Genomic DNA, 21,851 nt, shown 5'->3' with positions numbered 1-21,851 from the left:
GAAACAATTGGGAAACCATGAAGAAAGAAGGTACAATAAGTAAAATAAATTTCCCATATTCAAAAAAGAACATCTCATAAGTATAGTTCTGAAACAGACTAATGCTACAGTGGTAGTAAGAAAAAATGCACCCTACTTTCTTGGGGGGGGACGGGGGACGGATGGACTGTTCCACAAAAACTTTTCGTAACCTTGGCATACCTGCTGGGACAGAGATCTGAGAAATTCTAATACCACTTCAAGTTGCAACGAGTACTGAAGGGCAGCAGTTGTACATTTAGTGATACAAGTTCCATAAAAATCCTCAATCACTGACAATCACACATCATTCACTAAACCAATATATTGTCAGTACAGGTGGTTTCATATTTCCTACATTCCAGTGAATGTTTAGGCTGTTTTATTTCTTTTTTACTCTTCCAGGCTTGGGGTTATAATATCCCTATAACAAACACAAACTATTCAAGAGAAAAACAGAATGCAAAGCTGTCAGTTTATCTTTAGCAGTAAATCAATGGGGAGCAATTAATGTGATGCTTGTAGCACCTTATTTAATTTTTTGCTTACGTCTTGACTTTGTTGTACCCACCCAGAATCCGCCTGAATCAGAACAAGCTACAAACATTATGAGATAAATAAATAAAATGAAATTGCAGCAGAAAAAGGATACTCAATAGTCTATGAACTAATTCAAGAAACCATCACATAAATAAAATAATGATTTATAGATAATCCCCAAAGGAACAGGCAATGTAACCTAACACACTGAGGAATTTTAATTAAAATCCGAATAACTATGCTGGTTAATACTTGTTGAATTCTAGGAAATGTATACATTTCAAGATTATTAAAATTTGAAATGGCTGAAAGCAAAAGATTTAGCTATCATTTCTTAAATAACTTTTTTTAAAAAAATAAAGCTCTAAGGAGAAAAATAAAACCCCAAAGCCTCACTCCAAACTTCAGATCCATTTTATTAGCAAAGGCCAACTACTGCTGAATTCTCTTGCTAACAAAACTTTGTCCCATTCTGCCAACTGCTAGTGCCTCAAACATTTTGTCCTTCCAAGCCTCCTTTGTGAGCAACACTATTTCTCATTATCACTGTGAAAAAGAGAACTTGAACAGAATTCTTTTGAAAAGGGATAAAAACAGAAATTAGACTGAATCAGGCCATGTCTTTAGAGATTAAATGCCTTGTGTATATGTGTGCAGGATCCTATAGTGGCCTATTGGGTGAAAAATTACTTTCCCCCCAGTTTTTACAGCTTTGATTGCTCTTTGATTATCCCTGCAGTTTACTTGGCAAGAATTCAGAAGTGGTTTGCCATTGCCATCTTCCTAAGTTGAGTAAGAGTGACTGGCCCAGAGTCACCCAGCTGGCTCAGTACGTAAGGCAGGACTAAAACTTATAGTTTCCCATTTCTACCCTGGTACCTTAATCACTACAGAATCTTTCTAAGTTATTAGCCACCCTTTTTTTTTACTTTTATATGTATTTTATACATAAAGATGACCATTCCCAGAAGACTGAATGTCTAATCATTGTTAACATACCTTTGCATTGTTCTCTAAGTTGTTTTTAATAACACTTGACGCCAAAACCTTCGAGCATCTCTGATACATCCATGGCTGGCATGCTTCTCTTGAAAAAGGTGATATGTAGTTTAAGTCATTGTAACTAAATTTCTTATAATAGAAATTCAAAGACAGGGTAATTGAAATTTGGATTAAACAAATTAACTCCACTACGCAATTTTTGTTTATATATTAAAACCTCTAAGGACAATTTAGCAATCCAATGCTTAACTATTAGATTGAATGACTTTACTTTCTGTTCATAAAACATATTCAAGTAAAAGCCATTGGAAAGTCGGGTTCCTAGCAAGGAGGAGAAAATATGAAAATATTAGCCATGATGGCTAAATATTACCTCCAGTATTAGAAGCAATATTCCTCTGAAATTATACATGGAGGGTTGCAGTGCTTCACAAACATCATGCTTATGGACTAATTATTAAGGAAACAAGATGCAGTGCATGGTCTCATCTAGTACAATTCTGATATTCTTAATGGGGGAGTTAGCACTGTGGGATAGCACTATCTATGCACTTTTTCAAAGAGATAGTAATTTCTGCGTCCACCTTAACTGTCTAACCGCAGACTATTCAATATGTCAGAATAGTATTATATTGTTTGGTTTGACTCTAAGTGACCGTATGTACAAATGTTTGCCATCCAGTTCTGTTTTCTAACAGCTGGTTGGCACTTTGAGCCAGCATCTGGCATGCCTCGGGCACTGTTGCCATGCTTGGAGTTGAACAGCACTCAACATGGAAGTATCATCTATATCAGGAGTCCTCAACCCCTGGTCCATGACCAGGCACTGGTCCGAGGCATGCCAGCAACCTAGCCACTCAAACACACGAAGCCCTATCCGTGGGACACAGGTAGCATACAAAACTATGCTCCCTCTGGTCTGTAGAAAAAACTCTCTCCATGGAACTGGTCCCTGGTGCCCAAAAGCTTGGGGGAGCTCTGATCTATGTGGCACAGCACTGTAAGCAAGGGCATGGCCAGTCTGATCTGATACTCATGGTAGCTTGTAATGCACTTACTCTAATGGCTAAGTCATAGTGGCCATCACCAAATGGTGAGAAAACACTAGTTTAAATAGACCATGATCTAATACATACAGTAGGTTCAATAGAATTAAAAAAAGTCTTTGATGAGCTATTTTAGGTCATAGCTTTTAGTTACTGAAGTGTAAAACCTTTTGATTTCACAACTGGAATGCAAAACTACTGAATTTTAGTTTCGAAAACATGTGGGAACTTTACCTCAATATGTGTGTGTGTGTGTTATGAGCATTTAAGAATTACCATATTAAAATGCAGTTTAAGAAATAAGAACAAAAGTCTTTAATTTTTCTAGTGAAACATTAATTCACTGCAGATTTGCATTTTTCTTATTTTTCTTTCTCTAGATTAATGTTAGTGCCAAACTATGCTTTTTACTCCCCTATTTTGTCCACTCATCAAACTTAACTGACTACCAACTCTTGTCAACTTGATCTTTCTGGTCAAAGACTGGAATGCAAAATCTGCCCACAAGCCTGCCTTTCAAGAGAAAACAAAGAAATGAATAACCAGTTAACTGGGGTCAATTCAAGTTTCAGTCTGCACAAACTTGAACAGATGAGTGAAATCAAATCAGGGTGTAGCTCAGTCATAAGCTCTTATGTTGTATTTTGTTGTCATGTAGCCAAAATACTCAATTAACCCAAGTGACTTTAAAAAAAAGATATGCACAACTTAAAATATCCTGAACATCAACTTCCCATCTAATTACAGGGTTCGGTACAATCAAACCGTGAAAAAACCAACATATAGTTATATTAAATATGTTTAACGCCACATATTTTTTTCGCATGCACATTTTCAAAAGCAGACTCTGTTTTTTGAGTGGGAAAAGCCTGTGACAAAAGGGATGAGCAAAAATGTGCCACTAAACATAAAGATAACATAAAAAGTTCTAAAAGTTTCTTATATTTTTGTGGGTCTGTTCCATTTAAAACTAACTCTTGGAAAACATTCCAGAAGCATTCCACACATCTACTTTGCAAGCATCTTAAGTGCCATATGATTACTTTCCTTCTATGAATCAAGACAAAAAAAAGAGCAAGGATGAATATTAAGCACAGAGCTTAGCAGCTATTTGGATTTGAGAGAGGAAAAGTGATTTGAAGGTCACACACCTTACCTTTCAGCAGCAACTTAAAGCCACATTTTTTCTTAGAAAAGATGCATCTGATTTAAGGAGTCATCAACAGATATAATGGCATGCCTACATTCACGCTGAATCCCCTAATTTTATTTATGAAATTTTTATGACTGACCATCTCACAAGAAGTGACTCTGGGCAACATACAACAATTAAGAAAAGCAATCAATATATAAAAACAATCAATATTAAAAACTGTATCTTATATTATATATTATTTATAAATATAAAAATTATTAAAATATACAAAACAGAAGAGAGCAAATATTAACCACAACAAGGGAGCCATTTCAGAATGTCACAAGTCCCTTGGAACCCTCAGACCAGATGACATAGCCAGGTCTCGAAGGACTTATGGAAACATTAGCAGGGATGGAGATAACCTAAATTCTGGGAGGAGAATGTTTCATAAGGCAGGTGCTATGGTACATATGACCTACTGTAGATGACTAGGCTGAGCCCAAAGGAAAGGTCAAACGCATCATCAATCATGAGTTCCTTCATACCCACAAGAGATATAAGTCCAACCCACCTTGAATTCCTTTGATTCTTATCTACTGCCAATTTGCTTGGACCATTAGTAGTTTAGATTCTTGTAGAGAGCTTAAGTTTGCAATAAATCTTTATACCCATTTGAGCTGCCTGAACTTCCAGATTTCCCTGGTGCTTGACACCTACCTCTTGGGACACATCAAGTCCTGGCCAATGGGATTCAAAGCATGTCTCCTCTGCCTGATCTTGTGGGATGGACAGATATAGTCAAGGAAAGGCAGTCCTTAAGTGACATGGTCCCATGCCAAGAAAAGGCTTTAAAGGTTAAAACCAGCACTTAAATTGGACCTAGAAGCAAACGTAACCAATGCTGCTTGTGGAACAGAGGTGTGACATGTGCTATTTCAATACATCTATGCCAGTGCATTCTTACCAGTTGAAACTTCTTGATACTCTCTGGGGGCAGCCCCATGACTGTGAGTTTAATATTGGCAAGTTACTGAATTGATTTCTGTTGTAGTTATGAGGTAGGACTTTCACGTAATTGTACAACACATTTCCCTTAGACACGTAGCCTCCCAAAATGAGGAAATGACTCCAATGCTGCTGTGTGTAGGATATCTCAGGGTTAATTAGAGATCAAGGTTATCTTGGTGATCAGGAACAGTACTGGGAAATCAAGGTGATAGGGATGTAATTATGCTTCCATTGTTCATTTATCTCAAGAATTCTCTATATGAACCTAAGATTATCTTATTTTGGTATTCAGTCTAACAATGTTTCTAATAGAAGCTGAATATTGAAAACCATAGCATTTTGGAGCCAGCTTTTATTGATGCATTAAATTGACATTAGAGATAGTTAGCTTAAAAGTAAAACTGTTAAGATATGTAATTAAGAAATACAGGCTGGATTTATATAATGCAAATTAAAAATGTGGTTTGCTTTATATGGTTTGACATATAAATAGAATCATTATGGACCACAAAGGTTATGATTTACAATATGTTGTGTGAACTCCTACATTATAAGTTTGTTTAACAAGCCAGAATGCAGTTGGGACTTAGCATAATGTATGAACTCAACCTAAACATTGAAATGAGACTTCTTCTTTCACAGAATGCTATCAAGTGATAGAAGCTAATACAATAATTTTGTCTAAAGCAAGAACAATTTCTACATTTAATCAGTAATTTAAGTTAGCAGCTTGCAAGTACGGTATATATAGTTTAGATGCAAATTCAAATTTCAGTCAAACTTGCAAGTAGCTAAGGTGAGCTACAAAGCCACATATCCAATATCCATGTGGTACTTATTGCACATTATCCATAAGTGTGGTATGTCAGCTTGTGGTTTCTACTTAACATCTAATAGAAAGTAAATAAAAATATAGCAGAATGTAGAATTTATGGCTAAAATAATATGTTGATTAAATTTCAGAACAACCAGTGCAGTTAAGTCTGACTAGGAGATAATTAGTGAGGAAAAGAACGCTAACATTTATTTATAATGTTAAAGCTCTTCAAAAATGTATTCCTTTCCTCTTTAAAAGATGCACATGGTAAGATTACAGGGAGGAAAAACTCTAAAATTTGTCCAGTGTTCTAGTTTCACACCCACTATCTTGCAGATTGTTTGAAATGTGAACATGAACAGAACTGAAACTATTTCCATCCATCCATCTTTCGAATGTCTGGGGGCAAATAAACTTGCCGTGACCTTGGGTTGCTCTAGAGGGAAAGGTATTGCCTCATATTCATGGCTAAAGTACAGTTGAAATCGTGGGTATGCTAAAAAGGAAACAAGCAACCTGGCTTTACTTCCTCAAGAAGGAAGCAGATTGAAGAAACAGTGTTATTGCACTGAAAAATCAAAATGGAAATGCTGAATCTAATAAGGCAGGCATTCTGCCAAATTTTATTGACTTAGGAGCTCTTGATCACATTTCCCTCTAGTGGACAAATCTGATATGTGATGGATAGGTTGTACAGTGGATGATCCAAAATATTTAGGCATGCACAAGATTATTTTTAAAATGCATATACTAATAATAATAACAACAAGAATAAGACAGTATTGTGCCACAATTAAATACCAGGTGATTATGATATGTACCTGAACTACTGTTAATATTTTTATTTATTTATTTATTTGTGTACTGCCTTTATTATTTTGACAGACAACTCAAGGCAACAAACACATCCAATATACCTGTTCTGTCCTAGGCTTCCCAAGAGCATGAAGCAAACTCCTGGTGCCGACAAAAAACCCTTTTATTAATTCACTGTGAATTCTGCTCATTCACATCCAGCAAAGTCTTTTCAGGGAAGATTTGTAGTCACAGATCTTACCTGCGTAGGGAGCTGCCAGGCTGATGTCTGCAAACCTTGGCAAGGAGTCTTGGAGTGTCACGAGCCAATTAATTGAACTAATTGTCTTCTGCAAACTCCACTCCCCTTTTACTACTCTTTTATTTCCTCTGGGAGGGGCCATGCATTGTCCACTTGTGACCTTACTCCCAAGTCGACTCCTGTTGTTTACTTGTTCCCTTTGCCTGGCAACTCTGCACATGCGCACACTGGGAACAGGCTCCCGCTGTCCTTCTGCCTCGCTGATGTCAGATTCCGGAGGCTCCAGAGGCAGCAAATAACTACCAGATGGCCTTGGTCCCCTCTCTGCCTCCGACACAGAGCCCTCATCAGAGCCTTCCCCAGACTCCAGGACTGGCCCATGTTCCTCCCCAACCTCCTCGCTGTCCGAATCTGCTGCCAGCTCCACTGGCCGCTGGCAGGCCACAGAATATCTTCCTCCTCCTATTCTTCTCACAACAACAATCCGGTGAGGTGGGTTGGACTGATAGAAAGTTATTGATCCAGAGTCATCCAACTGGCTTTTATGGTTAAGGAGGTGCTTGAATTCATGGTCTCGCTTGAATTCATGGCTTTCTACCCTGGTGCCTTAACCACAAGACCAAACTTGGTCTTTTAACCACTTTAAAAAAAAATCACTTTTAAAATCCCAAGTAATTTTATAGAATAATGATCAAATGCATAGAGATCGATGCACAAGTTTTCACCCCAAGCGAAAGAAGATTATAGGAACTCTCAGTCATAAAAAATGTACAACTGATGGTTTCCAGACAAAATTTACACATAGCACTCATCAATGGAGGCACTAAATACACTTCAGTATCTTGTCATGTTACACAACACTCAAAGAAATCCATGCTTTATCTTGTTCCACTAGCCTTGCTGATGTCTTATCTTCTAATTTCTAATCAGCTTTTAACTGATGACTAAGTTCAATGACATTTGTCCATTGACAGGATTCATCCTCTTTCTGACAGAAGAGAGAATAATGCATCACAAAATGAATAAGAAAATGTAAGTTCTAGGCTGCCCAGAAGTTTGCACCTTCAATTCCTTAAACCAGAATTTCCACGTTCTTCAAAAAATAAAACACACCTTTCTTAAGCAGTCATGCCAAGTTCATTTTTCTGAAAATCTGAATTGAAAGATACCATAAGTGAAAACAATAAGAAGCAGACTACTAAATGACATCACATGATGAGACTGAATTAAGAAAGTGAACATTTAAAATTTTTGATGTTGTTTACTCTTCCCCACTCAAGTAACAGCATGGAGCAATATATCATCTGACACCTATCAATGACAATGACTTCTTCTCCCCAAATAGACAAAAACTCTGATAATCTTAACAAAAATATTATCCATTGTTTAAAAAATGAAAAGTCATCTGAATAGTGCTTGGATTTTCTCTTTATCCATCAGTTTTTCAGGACAATGCTTCAAAATATATCTTCATTCAAGAAAGCTGTTTAGAAACCCAATCTAAACAAGCATTTTTTACCTTCAAGAGAAACTACTAGTCTTCACAAAGCTTTTTTTTTTTTTTGCAAATATTAGAAATATTAGTGCAAAAATAGTCAACTGATTCCTAAGAGATTTTGGAGGACTTACAACTGATCCATGAAGTTGCTGCAGCTACAGTGTGTCCACAATCACATGATCATGAGCCTGGTGATTGTGCCCAGTAGACCACAATCATGTTGCCATTTGCAACCTTCCCTGAAAATTTTCCACAAGCAAAGTCAATGGGGAAGTTGGCAGGAAAAGTTGCAAATCACTCCTGCTTTTAATCCAGAGTACTACGAACTATGAGTTTCCAGTGACCTCACACTCTGTAGCATTCCCCACCCATCTGCACACGTGTCCCCTGCAGCAAATCCCCTGCCAGTTACCCTTGCCACTTACCCTCATTCCTTAGCACCTGCCCATGTACCTTGCTGGCTTGCCTATGATTTCATAGGCAAGAACCTAATTTCATATTTTTAAAACATCAAACCAGGACCTCGGGTCTATAAGGCAATATGAGGACTACAACAGAGAAGAGGCACAAGTTGCTGCTAGAGAGATATTCACCCTTAACTTTTTCACGTTGTAAGGGCTGTAAGCAGTGGTGGGATACAGCCTGTTCAGGCCTGTTTGGGCGAACTGGTTGTTAAATTGCTGGGTGGCTCCTCCCCTTCCTGTCCTGCCCCGTTTTTGCTCCCTGGAAGCTACAGGGAGGCCTTTTAGGCCCAAAATGGGGTGGGGGGGGTGCAGCACTCCAAAATGGGGAAGGGGGGTGCAGCATAGTCCATTTTTGCTCGCAGTAGGATGTAGGAAGGTCTACTAGGCCTAAAAAGGGGTGGTAGTGGTGCCCATTTTTGCTCCCAGGGGATACAGGAGGACAAGTGCTGCCTGTCACACTCCCTGGCCACGCACACCTAGCCAGTCATTAGGGCAGGGAATCAGTTGTTAAATTATTTGAATCCCACCACTGGCTGTAAGGTTGGATTGGTGCTGCTTGATTAAGGTAACCAAAATGCGTTTGAACTTTTCAGATCAGTTTTGGTAACTTTAAGAAGAGATGAGAAGAGCATCAGAATGATAAAGGCATAATGCCTTGATGATCTTTTTGAATACGTTCTTCGTTATGAAAACAAAACCCAAAATAATAAGTTGCCAAGTTATGATCAGCACTAGATTACATGGACAAACTGAAATTTTCTTGGCCATAGTGTATTGTTGTCTTCCTAGTCAAGTCTATATTCCCTGATAGCCTCCCATTAAACTGATAACTATGCCTGATCCTCTTAGGTTTTAAGCCGGACAACATTAGTGAGATGCTGCCACCTGCTGAGACATTATAAAAAGCAGATTCAAAAATTTACAAATGAATTAACACCCCTACTTTGATCATTATTTTTAAAAAAAATTTAAAAGGAGAACAGCAATGTTCAAAAGTGGCATTTTTATTATTGAAATCTGGGGGTAATTTTTGTCACTGTGAATTGGATTCCAGGGAAGTAGGTGGAGTTTAAAATCATTAAGTAATCTGTCCATAGGTTCTAGGAATTTGATATTATTTGGATAGGGCAACCACCCTTATATTTTACAGGCAGTTCAACCCCTGGTTATACTTAGCTTTTCATTGAAAGTCTTGCCTCAGTGTGAGGATGAATAGCCTGGCAATTAACTGTTAAGTGGAAAGGAATTATAAAATGAAGAATGGACAATCTCACTTTTCACATTGTTCTGCAATGATTGTGTGAACTACCAAGAAAGGTGAACCTTCTTTATACTGTACTAACAAAAGAACCAGGAGGGAAATACCTTTCTCTGCCAACACCTTGTACTTCTAGGTAAGGAGATCACGTTTGTTTGTATGCATGCATCCCAATCTACATCAACATGCAAATAATTATGAAAGTTGAATTTGTCCCAGTCCTAAAGAGAAGACTGAGCTACAGAAACATTTTTATAATCTCTATGTACGCTGACTGATTGTGTTGATCTTCAGTATCCATGTTAAGACAACTTTTTATGCTGAGTTAATTTATTTCAGGACAAGCACCTAAGCCTCTTACATTTTTCAGAGACAGGCAAGGTCATAGATATTTTCAAATAGTGACAAGCCAGGAAAAATATATTTGCAACCTCAAGATACCCTACAAGGCTGCCTGCCAGAATTTGGCTTGGATAGACCTGGAAGTGAAGTCTCTACAACATTTCCCATGACCCAATACAGATGGGGGAGGTGTAACAATTTTTCTTGGCCATTGGATTTGTTGTGGCTGTAACAAATATTTTGGCCCTCTCTCCTATCTAATTGCCAGTAAAAATATAAGAGATTTACCACTTAGAAAATGACAGTGGAACACAAATCAGTTAAACAAAGGGCATTCATGCTGTAAACCTATTCTAAAAACTAAGACAAAGCAAAGGGTTATCCTGAGCAATTTCCATAACAGGACTTCCCCTCACTTTTTTTAAATTGCTCATGTCAAAGTGGTAAACACCACATTCAAAAATCAATGTTAATTAGCCGGAAAAAACGTGGGTAATTTTTGTTCTTCTCTTTAAAGGAACATAAAATGTTTCTGAAAATTCTCCTAGGCTAGGGTGTAGTTTCTTCTATCCTTTTGATTTATTGTGGTTCTTGCTTCATCCACTTTTCTCATGAGATTTCTAACAAATGATAACCACACATTTTCCCAGCTTAGAAAATGAGATGGAGGTCAGACAAGAAATATTAGTTCCCTTAATAAATGAGGTTACCACTTTTCTTTCTTTCAAATAATGTAATAGTTGTCACATCAATGCTATTTTTTCAACAAAAAGACCTACACGTTGTGGTACAGCTAATCATGTATCAGGTACAGAAAGAATACCGTAAATTTGGAACCAAATGGAGACAAATAGTTGGTGTGTGTTTGGAAAAGATGTGTTTTTCTACTGAATAGATAAAACTTTTTCCGTACCAAAAAGGCTCCACCTAATTCTGTATCATGTTACCAATTATGTCCCTGCTTTCTCACTCCTAATTTCTTCCCTACTTTTTTAAAAGATATGGATAGTTTGCTTTTCATTATTTTGAAAAGTGTAAACTTTTCATTATTTCATTTTGGTGTTTTGTTTAGATTATTTTGAAAAGTGTAAATTGCTGAATGTTGATAGGGTAAAGTTGGGAACTATAGTCCTTTGTTCCCCAAATGCTGTAGGGCTCCTCACTACTAAATCTTTTTGGTAGACATGCTTCAAAATAGAAGAATGCTGTGCATCTTTCCAGGGAGGATAATTTCTTCTACTACTGTTCTTCAGGAATGACATGTTAGATATTTTGCAAATGCATTTGCTGCAAAAAAAAAAAAAAAAAAAAAAATCCACACAGCTTACACACATCTAGATATTTCCCTAAATATATTTAACTGAAAAGACAAGTGCTACCCAAATTAATTCTACCAAAGTAAGAAATATGGCTTCCTCATTTTCTCTACATTATGGACATCTGGAAGGCATGAACCATAAAAGCGATGTTACAAAAACATCTGTTTGTAACCGTGTAGTCCAATATGATTAGGTGATTGCATTGTTTAGTATGTTAACTCCCTTTCCCTGGAGGCAAAACAGTTTATGTCTCACATTACATTTTGAAAGCTCAGCCAAAACTGTCTTTATAATGGTGGTAGTAGAATGCTGACTTCCTTTGGGCAAGCATTAATATTAGCCCATACTCTATGCAATCCAAAAGCAACTTTGCAGAATTTAGTTTCCCTGTTCCACTACTAAACTTCTATTCCAATGTTTCATGACATTTGCTTGTTCTCAGACTCCAACAACCTCACACCTGGGAATTCATCTGACAGTCAGAAAAGACTTACCAGTAATAAAGGACTTGCATCTTTCTAAGGCAGTGGGTCTCAACCTTCCTAATGCCGTGACCCTTTGATACAGTTCCTCATGTTGAGGTGACCCCCAACCATAAGATTATTTTATGCTTTCCGTATTTTTTCAAAAATATGTGTTTTTCAATGGTCTTAGGTGACCCCTGTGAAAGGGTCGTTCGACCCCAAAAGGGGTCCCGACCCACAGGTTGAGAACCACTGTTCTAAGGTAAATTATCAACCCAGCCAGGGAAACACAATGAACGGCAATGTGTGTTCCATTTCCTATACAGGGGTGAAACTCAGCAGGTTCTGACAGGTGCTGAAGAACCAGTAGCAAATGTTTGAGTAGTTCGGAGAACCGGCAACTACCACCTCTGGCTGGCCCCAGAGTGGGGTGGGAATGGAGATTTTGCAGTATCCTTCCCCTGCCACACCCACCAAGCAGTGGTGGGATACGATCGGTACGCCCTGGTACAGACGTATGGGTGACTGCTGGGAGCATCAGGTAGCATTCCAGAACAGTGCTCCAGAGGGCCCACCCGCCCACCCACTCTCCTTATCTCTATTTGAGCCCACCGGGACATTTGCACACACGTACGGAGCGTATAGCGCCTGAGCGACGCTCTGCTGAGGAGCTGGAGCATGAGCAGTGAGTATGCATGCGTGCGCTACGCATGTCCACGTGGTGGACGCCTGGCCCCATTGCAGTGTACCAGTGGCAACGGAATCCGGAACCCACCACTGCCACCAAGCCATGCTCACCAAGCCATGCCCACAGAACTGGTAGTAAAAAAAAAATGAATTTCACCACAGTTCCTAGATCTGCTTTCCCAGCCAGCTAGATATGTGAGTTTCAACTCCCAGAAAGCTGCAAAACGGAGATAATTTAGTTTGATCCCTGGGAAATTTCTGAGAAATTTATAGGCTAATACTTAAAATCTTAATCACTTTTATATATGGGTAGTCTTTAACTTACAACTAATTGCTGACTGGATGTTTGAAGTTATAGTGGACTTCCCCAGGGGTACTTATAACTTGGTTCTGAAAGTCTGATGCTTCCTTTACCACCCTGATGAGACTGCATGTGTGGCACTCAGCAACAGACCCACATTTCTGGCTGTTTAATCATCCCATGGTCACGTTTTATGATGATTTTGCCAAAAACAGGCATTTATTCCTGGTTTTTGGCAAAACTGACCCATAGCAAACAATGGGTTCACTTTATACCATGGCATTCATTTTACAACCATTTTATGACCACATTTGCTTAACAATCACTGCAAAATAGATCGTAAAAATTGGTTGCTCATGTGAATGACCTCCTTCACGATTGTCATGACTTATGACCACAATGTGCAGGCTCCATTAAGGTTGTACGTCAAGGACTACTTGTATACATGGGATAACTGATGAAAGCTATACCTTCTATTGTATCCAGAATAGCATTCCATCTATCCTGTGGTTGGCCACAGTGACAAGCAAAATGCTGGACCAAGACAGAAACCAGCATCATCTAATAGGCCTATTCTAATGTTCAAACATGTCAGGCATTGGACGTCACTTCTATCCAGCACAAGGCTTATAGTTCCTATTAAATAAATTTGGGGTACTAGATGGAATTCAGTTATTAAAGAACAGATTTAATTATAAATAATGTTTATCAGTGTGCCTTAAGGATAATTCAGCCATTGTAAATATCAGAAGCAACCTTCTCTTCCTGATTATTTCAATTTTTACATGTAACTCAAAGACAGCATTTCCCCTTCTGCCCTACAATAACAGTTAAATGGGAGGAAACTTAAGGTTCAACTTAAGATGCAGATTGCTCACCGCTAGATGGAGCTATAAACATATATTTTATTTTATTAAAACCGATTCAGAGGCTCACAACTAAACAAAATTTTCAATGAATTAGGTAATAATTTCATAGAAATGGAAAAGGCAATTTAAACTAACGTATCTATCTTCTGAAGCACAGACAACAAATGGCTATCTAGACTCTGCTTGAAAAGATGTAGAGAAAGGGAGCTCATTACTTCAAGTGGTTTCACAATCATATTGCTCTATCAGATGCATACCTTATTACCAAACAGAAGTCTATGTGAAAAACTACTTTTATTTTGTTATCATCACTAGCTCTTTTTTCTGATCCTTACTTCTAAACCTGGACTATCTCATCAATAACCACAATGAGCTACCATATATTTAACCAATATATTCGTAATATATCGCACCGTTTAAACTAAATTCAATTGTTGTAACTAATTTTATCTCAAAAGCAGAGAATAAATGTTTTTTTTAAAAGTAACAAACAGGTTAGATTGTACTCACCCGCTTGTAACATCATCAGTCCTTATATTTTTTCCAAGGACATCTCCATCACTCATATAACCTGTAGCATCCATGTTGATTCCTTCAAGATCTACTTCATCACCTCCTTTGTCTGTGATATCCATATGGCAAACATTATTGTCCCGAGATGTTGGCTGTCTTCTCAATGGTGCTGAATACATGTAACGTCCTGGTTCTGCGTTGATGAATCGGCTGGCATTGGCTCTTGGAGGATACCCATTACCCACTGATGGAGCATCACCTGCCTGAAGGCGGGGACTGGACTGCCCAAGTCTCCAAGATAAGGGTGTGGGCCTACCAGTCAAACTGAGGATGCTGCGTCCGCTTATTTCAGTGGTGACATTGGTATCAAAGGTGGTCTCCAGCGTGCTTAAAATAGGAAAAGATTCAAGATGTAATACATTTCAGCAAATGTTAGAAATATATTATTTAAATATTTTAAATGCTACATATCTGGTATGAAAGAAAAGCAAGAAAAGTTTTTTTAAAATCTTATTAATAAACTATGGGACAGAGGAATATTAAATTTTGGTTACAGAACTGCATTTGGCCTGTTGATCTGCAACATATTTCGTCAAGGCAAACTACACAAGGCCACTTAATACATTTTACATCTTAGATGCAATTGTGTTATGGTGCTTCCTTGATGACCTTTGGTTGAAGATGTGAGCCATAACTATTTATTGTTAATAATTGTATTCTTTACCAATGCTCTGTACAGTGCTGAAATCTCCTCTAAAACAATAAATGGCTGTGGGACTTTAATGAATAAACCTATCAAACTGAACTTGTTAGGGAGCCTTTCCAACAGTGAATTCATTTTAGACTGGGTATAAAATCTAAAGCTTCTTTTCTTTTTTTATAGTTAGGGCAGAAAGTATCTTTGGATATATTACTTCTGAGAAAACTATTTGGCTTTGAGCTTTCAAGTTTTAGGTGGGATTTAAGGACTTTTTAGTTGTATTACGTTACTGATGGCTTTTTCATATTTTGTCTTCTGTTTGTTGCATTTTTGGAATTTTGATTGTATTATTTAAAAACTAGGAGGGCTTGGATGAAATATTGGTGTCTGGGTAAGTAAAACTCCACAGTTGAATCATAATACTTCTTTGATGTGGTTTTTTTCCCCAAGCATTTAGCTGATTGCCTAAATTGGCAATTTTATTATGTGCTATGATGCAACAATAGACAATTCTGATTTCTGTTTGAAATATTACTAGTGAATCTTTTTCACTGCTTTAAAAATATGACCGTGCATACCTCATTAATAGAATTATAAAGCTTTGTTTATCCAAAGGCCAGGTAGGAATTCAAACTATGTGCCTTATCAAACAGGTCAAATGCAGTTCAGCTGCTTGTTTAAACACAATAATGTAGATCTGGTTAAAATACGTTAAAAGAGTTGCAAAAGTAAACTTAGTAACTTTTTAAAAAGTAACCTTTGCACCTTTCTATTCAAACATCGCCTTAAAATATTTAACTAATTTTTAACTAATATTTTTTTAAGACTCAGCCTTTGTATGCAGCCATCTCTGATATGGTTTCTTCCACTTCCTAAACTTACTCTTCATTAATCTCAGTTATGCCCTAATATAGTACAGAGTCTAGTTTTTCATGTAAAATAAAAATAATGAACTGCAGTGTATAGTCAAATTAAACTTTGCCATTAGTCATTCATAATAATCTTTCATAAATAGAGAGTAAAGAATGGGAAGTGTAGTTCTATTCCTTGCAAAGAAATAAAATTAATGTGTCTCTTACCTATGGGACACCTGAGTTCCTCGTAAACTAGACATGGTCTCTTCTAAATTTTGTCGAAGGTCAGCTATATTCTTGACAGTTCGTAACCTGCGCGTTTCTGGATCTTCCGCTATGGAAAAATGCAACTTATAGATAAGAAGCATTTAGATTTTATCAGCAGAGTATGCACATGTGCACATACATACACATTTCACATTTCCAACTCGAAAAAATACTTTTCTATTCTTATGCTATATCAGATGCAGACTCCTTTTTGTTTTTTTGTAAGCGGTGTTTAATCTTGGATTGAATGAGACATGGTAGGGTATAATAAATCTGATGAACATAAGCCTCTGTTGTACACTAATTTGAATCGTATTTAAAATTAAAAATTATTTGAATTATTGGAGGAGCCCTGATGGTGCAGTGGTTACAATGCAGTATTGCAGGCAAACTCTGCCCCACAGTATTGTGTGGAGTATTGCAGTTCGAGTCTGATGGAGTTGGCGCTGATGGCGCTCAAGGCTGACCCATCCTTCCATCCTTCTGAGGACAGTAAAAAGAGGACCCAGATTGTTGGAGGCCATATGCTGACATAGTGAACTGCCCAAAGAATGTTTAAAGCACTATGGTGTGGCATATAAATCTAAGTGCTATTGCTATTTATGAATGTATTCATTTCCTTCAACCCCAAACAATCTCAGGCTCTTGCTATTATGTTTATATCCTAGTCTTGTGAAGAACTCCTAAAGATCAATGTGGATTTGAAAAATTCTGCAAGTCTTCTATTTGGATCCCATTTTTTTAAACATGCAATTTTATCGTCTCTGGAGATATTTAACATACAGTTGAAAGAAATTAATCTCATTGTTTCTGAAGAAGTGGCTTCTTTAGAAAAAAGAATATTTATTAAACATTTTATAGCAAAAACACACGCTGATTTAAGCTAGCTAAATGCAAGAATTTACCATTTCAGGCCAATTGGAATCTACCATTTATATATAAAATTGAAATGGAAGATTATGTTATCTATGTGGCTACATGCTCAATAGAAAATAGACTTTTAAACACAACCACAATCACTCCATGCACATGCAGAAACATATGACTAGTTTTTCTTTTTCTTTCTTTATCTCCCCCTCCCAATTACTTGAATAGAGATTATTCTTTATGCTATTTATGTTGTTTGTATTTGTTGTCATGTATTGCACCAGTGAGGCTAAAACCAATTCCGCTGTATACATGATGTACAATGGCAATAAAGGATATACTATACTATAAAAGAACTTGGGGAACACAGAAATACTGGAGTCCATCAATCTGATTAGGATATCATCTGGAAGCTGTCTAGAAAATTAATAAACAAAGGGTATCTGTCTTAGAATAAGGAGTAATGCAGGAATTACTTTAATGCACCATCCAAAATTTGTTTTTGAATGTTATAATCATAAAAACAGATTACAGCAATTGTTCACTTTTTATGTTTCCAAAGGGAAGAACAGTACTTGCTCCTTTACCTAAATATGTTTTAGTTATCTCCAGATCAAAGCATGTCTCTCTTCAGAAGTTTCATTTCATTCAAGAGGTTTTCCTCAAAGGTAAACATCCATGGAGTAATACAACCTTAGTCTACAAAAACATTTCGAGCGATCATCATAAAAGGCAAGGCTGATCTCTAAAAGCTTGGGAAAAAAAACCCCTCTGTTCTCCAGGCCACCTATTTCATTGTACTTTATTTCAAGTACTTTACTCCAGGTTTTTTGTATGTATTTCAAACGCACTAATAGAGATAGAATACATTTTAAAACATCAGTCAATCAGAAGTATCAGCACTAATTAATAAATCAACTGAATAAATCCAGCAAAAAGCAGAGGAAAAAGCCACAACCAGGAAATGGGGAAAAATGATGCTAAATTAAGTTCAGGCCAAAAGTAATTTTACAAAGTGAGAGCAGCCAATGAGAAATATACCTTCTGTGAAGATACTGGTGTAGTTTCATAGAATCCAGGTGGGACACAATGACTGAGAGACAAACCTCTTTTGCTCTTCTAATAGACTGAGTAATTTTGTGCAGGAATAAGAAGTCTCAAACACTTTGTTAATATTTGTCCTAATTCCAGGTTTAACAAGAACTTTGTGAATCCCAATGAGCCCTTTGTAACCTGAGTTTTGAAACTTAGTAATCCTTTATTAATAATGTGAATAACTTCCTTTAAAAATTTTTTAAGATTAGTGGAAAAGAGACTTGATAAGGGAAAGTTATAAGAAAGAATACTAGCATTGGTGGAAAGAATAGCTGGCAGTTTAAAAGTGCTGATAACTACACAGTAGATTTCTGTTCATTTTTTCAAACCAAAGACACTTTAAAAAAATACTTTTTGGAATGAGTAGAAACTTTAAACTCAGTTTACAATCTATGCAAATTAGCCTTGCATCTTGTCAAAATTAGGAACTTTTAAAAGAAATACATGCTTTGGACTTAGAGAGCATAGACCCCTACCATGGACAATCCACTCCCTATTGACCCTTGAATTCTCAGCAGCTGCCTATCAATGCAGTGAGGTGGGGATTGTCCTGGACTCATGGCTGCTGCTTGATGAGAAGGTGGCAGCTTTAGCTAGGGATGTCTTTGCACAGATTTATCTTGTGCACCAATGAGCTCCTTCCTGGACTAGGAAGTCATGCTCACAGTCACTTATACCTTAGTCATTTCCCAGTTGAATTATTGCAATGCATTTTACTTGGGGCTGTCCTTGGAAAACACCAAGGAAGTTACAACTGGTCCAGCAGGCACTGTGAACAGTTTTGGGTGTTCACAAGTCAGTCATGTTATACTTCTATGGCACGAGTTATACAGGATCCCAGTTTCCTTCTGGGTACAGTTGGAGTTGCTGGTTGTGATCTTTAAAGCCTAAATGGAATGAGACCTGACTATTTGCAGGACCATCTCTCCATAAGAATATCTGCTTGTTCCAGTAGGTCCAGGTGCTTTCCCTGAAATCTTGCCACCTACTTGGACCTTGGAAGTGTGCCTTTTTCATGTCTGCCCCAAATCTTGTGGAATATCCTCCCCAAGGGATTTGGCAGGCTCCCACCCATTCAGCCTTTTGAACTATTGTGAACACCTGGCTTTTTATCAAGGTGCTAGGGTAAGATTCTATTGATAGAAAGTAAGGAATGAGAGTATGTAATTGGAGGTTGCTGAAAGGTATCATAATGGGATACTTAAGATGCAACTTTTTATTGTACTGTTTTATGATTGTTTTACGGTTATCGGGTTTGTTGCTGTAATCTGTTTGTTTAAGAGATAGCCATATAAATCTTTTTAATAAACAAATAAAATAAGATTGGAAGTACAACAAGAGGCTCGTGGAGTTGTTAACTTAGGTCCACGTAATTAAGCCTTCTCAATCTATTGCCCTTTAGTTATGTTGAAACAGCAGCTTCTAAAATTCCCAGGGAATGATGATATAACTGAATTTGTCAAATGCATCTCTGGGCTGAAATGATAGAGTTTGGGTCAGCTGTAGAAATATCAAATCCTATTTGTAATATGGGATTTCATAGAATATCTGTAACTACTTCTTCTATACCAGTACTGTACATGGTTTATTAAGTCTATCTAGAAATCTGTTGAATAGCACTAGCCACTTGTCTTCATGAAAATATTGTTCAGAGTTCATACAGTATATGACTAAATAATAATCTGCAGTATATTAAAATCTTTACTAGCTGTTGTACATTCATAACCTGGGTGGATGATAAATTAGGTGCAACTATACAAAAACTGAACAGGGGTGAGTAACTTAGTGGATGAAGGATTAATTGTGAGAACAGAAACTGTTGGAAACTTTCCAAAATCTGTGTAACTTCTAAATACTAGCCAGTCTCTAAAAGATAGCGCAATCTAATTACCCAAACACAGAAAACTAGCTTTTTGAAAGACAAGAATAACCAAGTGAATAGGATATGAAATGAAGAGAACAATTCTGAATCTCCAGCCTAAATAACAGATACAGATAGTACAGTTAACTACTTTTAAATTTTTGATAAAGAAATGTATTCTCTAAAAGAGGTTGAGCTGAAGATAATTAAGAGTTTAGAGGTATATGGATAAAATCCTGCTTTTACATAAGGCACTTAAAGCTTAAACATATTTGACATTTGCAGCCAAGTGAGAATATACGGCTTAGAGCTTCAGTAATGTAGGCTATTTAGGCATTTCAAGTCTTATCTAGAAACTATTGCCATCATAGGTGGGTTTTTTTCAGCATAAAAACTATACTGAAATAATAGGAGCAGATTGCATTGCATTTCCATTTTTAGATACTGTATATACAAACATTTGGAATACTTCTATTATGAATGCAATGTTTATAGTTTTTTCCCCCCCAGAAAGGATTTGCCAGTGATATCAACACTTCCTGGGGGACACCCAATTAAGGGCTTCATTCATTTTCCTGTGTAGTTGCCCACCAAAGTGGTACCCATTAATCTACTTGTGGTCACCCATTTTCAAACTGCTCTGTCGTCAGAAGCTGGAGTGTGTGACGGAAGCTCACCCCTTTCCGCAGCAGCAATGGGTCTTGAACACAAGCCTGCCAATTGGCAGCCCAGCAGTCTAACTTTGTGAGCCACTGCGCTCCTCCTATATGTTTATAGTTAATTAGTCTCACTATAACATACACACATACACACATTTTAAGAATTCTACATTGTATTAGGCCTTTGAACATACAATTGCTATTTCAAGAATCAAAACACTTTACTTAAATATTAGGAGCTCAGATAATGTCTAGAGCAGTGGTCCCCAACATTTGCAACTTGGTGGCCCAGCTGTGGCAGAGAGAGGGGATCTGGGCCCCGCAAGCAGTGGGCCATGTGTGTACATGCAACCCTTGTGTGAGTTATGGGATGTCGTATGGACACACATAGCCTTTGCATCAGTGGACATACATGCACGTCCTTGTACTAGTAGGACAGTGCATGTGTGCATACACTCTTGCATGAGCAGCAGGCTGGCACATGTGGTGGGACGGGATATATATGCGCAAGTGCCCACAGCCCGCCACTTATGGAAGTTGAGCTGTGTATGCGCTCCAGCTAGCCACACATGCAGCCTAATTCTGAGTAGGCCATGGCCTGGTGGTAGGCCGCAGTGCGGGGGTTGGGGATCTCAGTCTAGAACAATACTTCAGATCCACAGTTTTATGGGTTTTTTTAAAATTCTTTAAATAATTAAATAAAATATTCTGGCCATTTTACATAAACTTCACAATAGTTATTTAACACAGAATTAACATTTAAAAGAAGTACAAGTGGGCATTTTCACTAAGTGAGATCTAAAAACTTTTAGATCTCTCATGAAAGCAACAGCCTAAATAACAAAGAAAACCTTCTGGAAAAGCATATTTTTTAATCCTCTGATTCGGAGAGCCAATACACTCAACACATCCTCTGTCTTACCAGAAAGATCTTCTAAAATAGGTTGTCCAGTTTTTGTGCAGGGAGCAGATTCCAGGTTTGTGCTTCCTCCTCCAGTACCGGACTCTGCTGTTATGTTTCCCTCATTGTCTGTCTGAGATCTGAAGTAGAGGTAAAGCAAAAAGGAAACACATTCATTCATTCATTCATACGTTCATTCGACAAAAAAATGTCTGGCGTCAATATAACAATGCTTTCCAGTATAGCATTGTGTCTTTTCCACAGGGTACACTAGCAGGCTGATTGTACATAATTTATTAGTCCCAT

General features: G+C 37.5%; 1 protein-coding gene across 8 annotated transcripts in view; it reads right to left on the bottom strand.

The window, feature by feature from the left end:
* Positions 1–21,851, bottom strand: part of NAV2 (neuron navigator 2) — a 316,849-nt gene that overhangs the window by 135,613 nt on the left and 159,385 nt on the right. For all 8 annotated transcript variants that reach the window (XM_081938830.1, XM_081938823.1, XM_081938824.1 and 5 more), the window contains 3 exons: positions 21,567–21,685; positions 16,121–16,229; positions 14,339–14,728 (listed from right to left, as the gene is read on the bottom strand). In XM_081938830.1, the coding sequence (XP_081794956.1) occupies positions 14,339–14,728; positions 16,121–16,229; positions 21,567–21,685 (618 nt within the window). The remainder of the gene's footprint in view (positions 1–14,338; positions 14,729–16,120; positions 16,230–21,566; positions 21,686–21,851) is intronic.

This window comes from Natrix helvetica (assembly GCF_964273705.1).
Source record: "Natrix helvetica genome assembly, chromosome: 1".
NCBI classification, from domain to species: Eukaryota; Metazoa; Chordata; class Lepidosauria; order Squamata; family Natricidae; genus Natrix; species Natrix helvetica.
The sequence above is the reverse complement of the archived record's forward strand: the minus strand, read 5'-3'. Positions and strand labels throughout refer to the sequence as shown.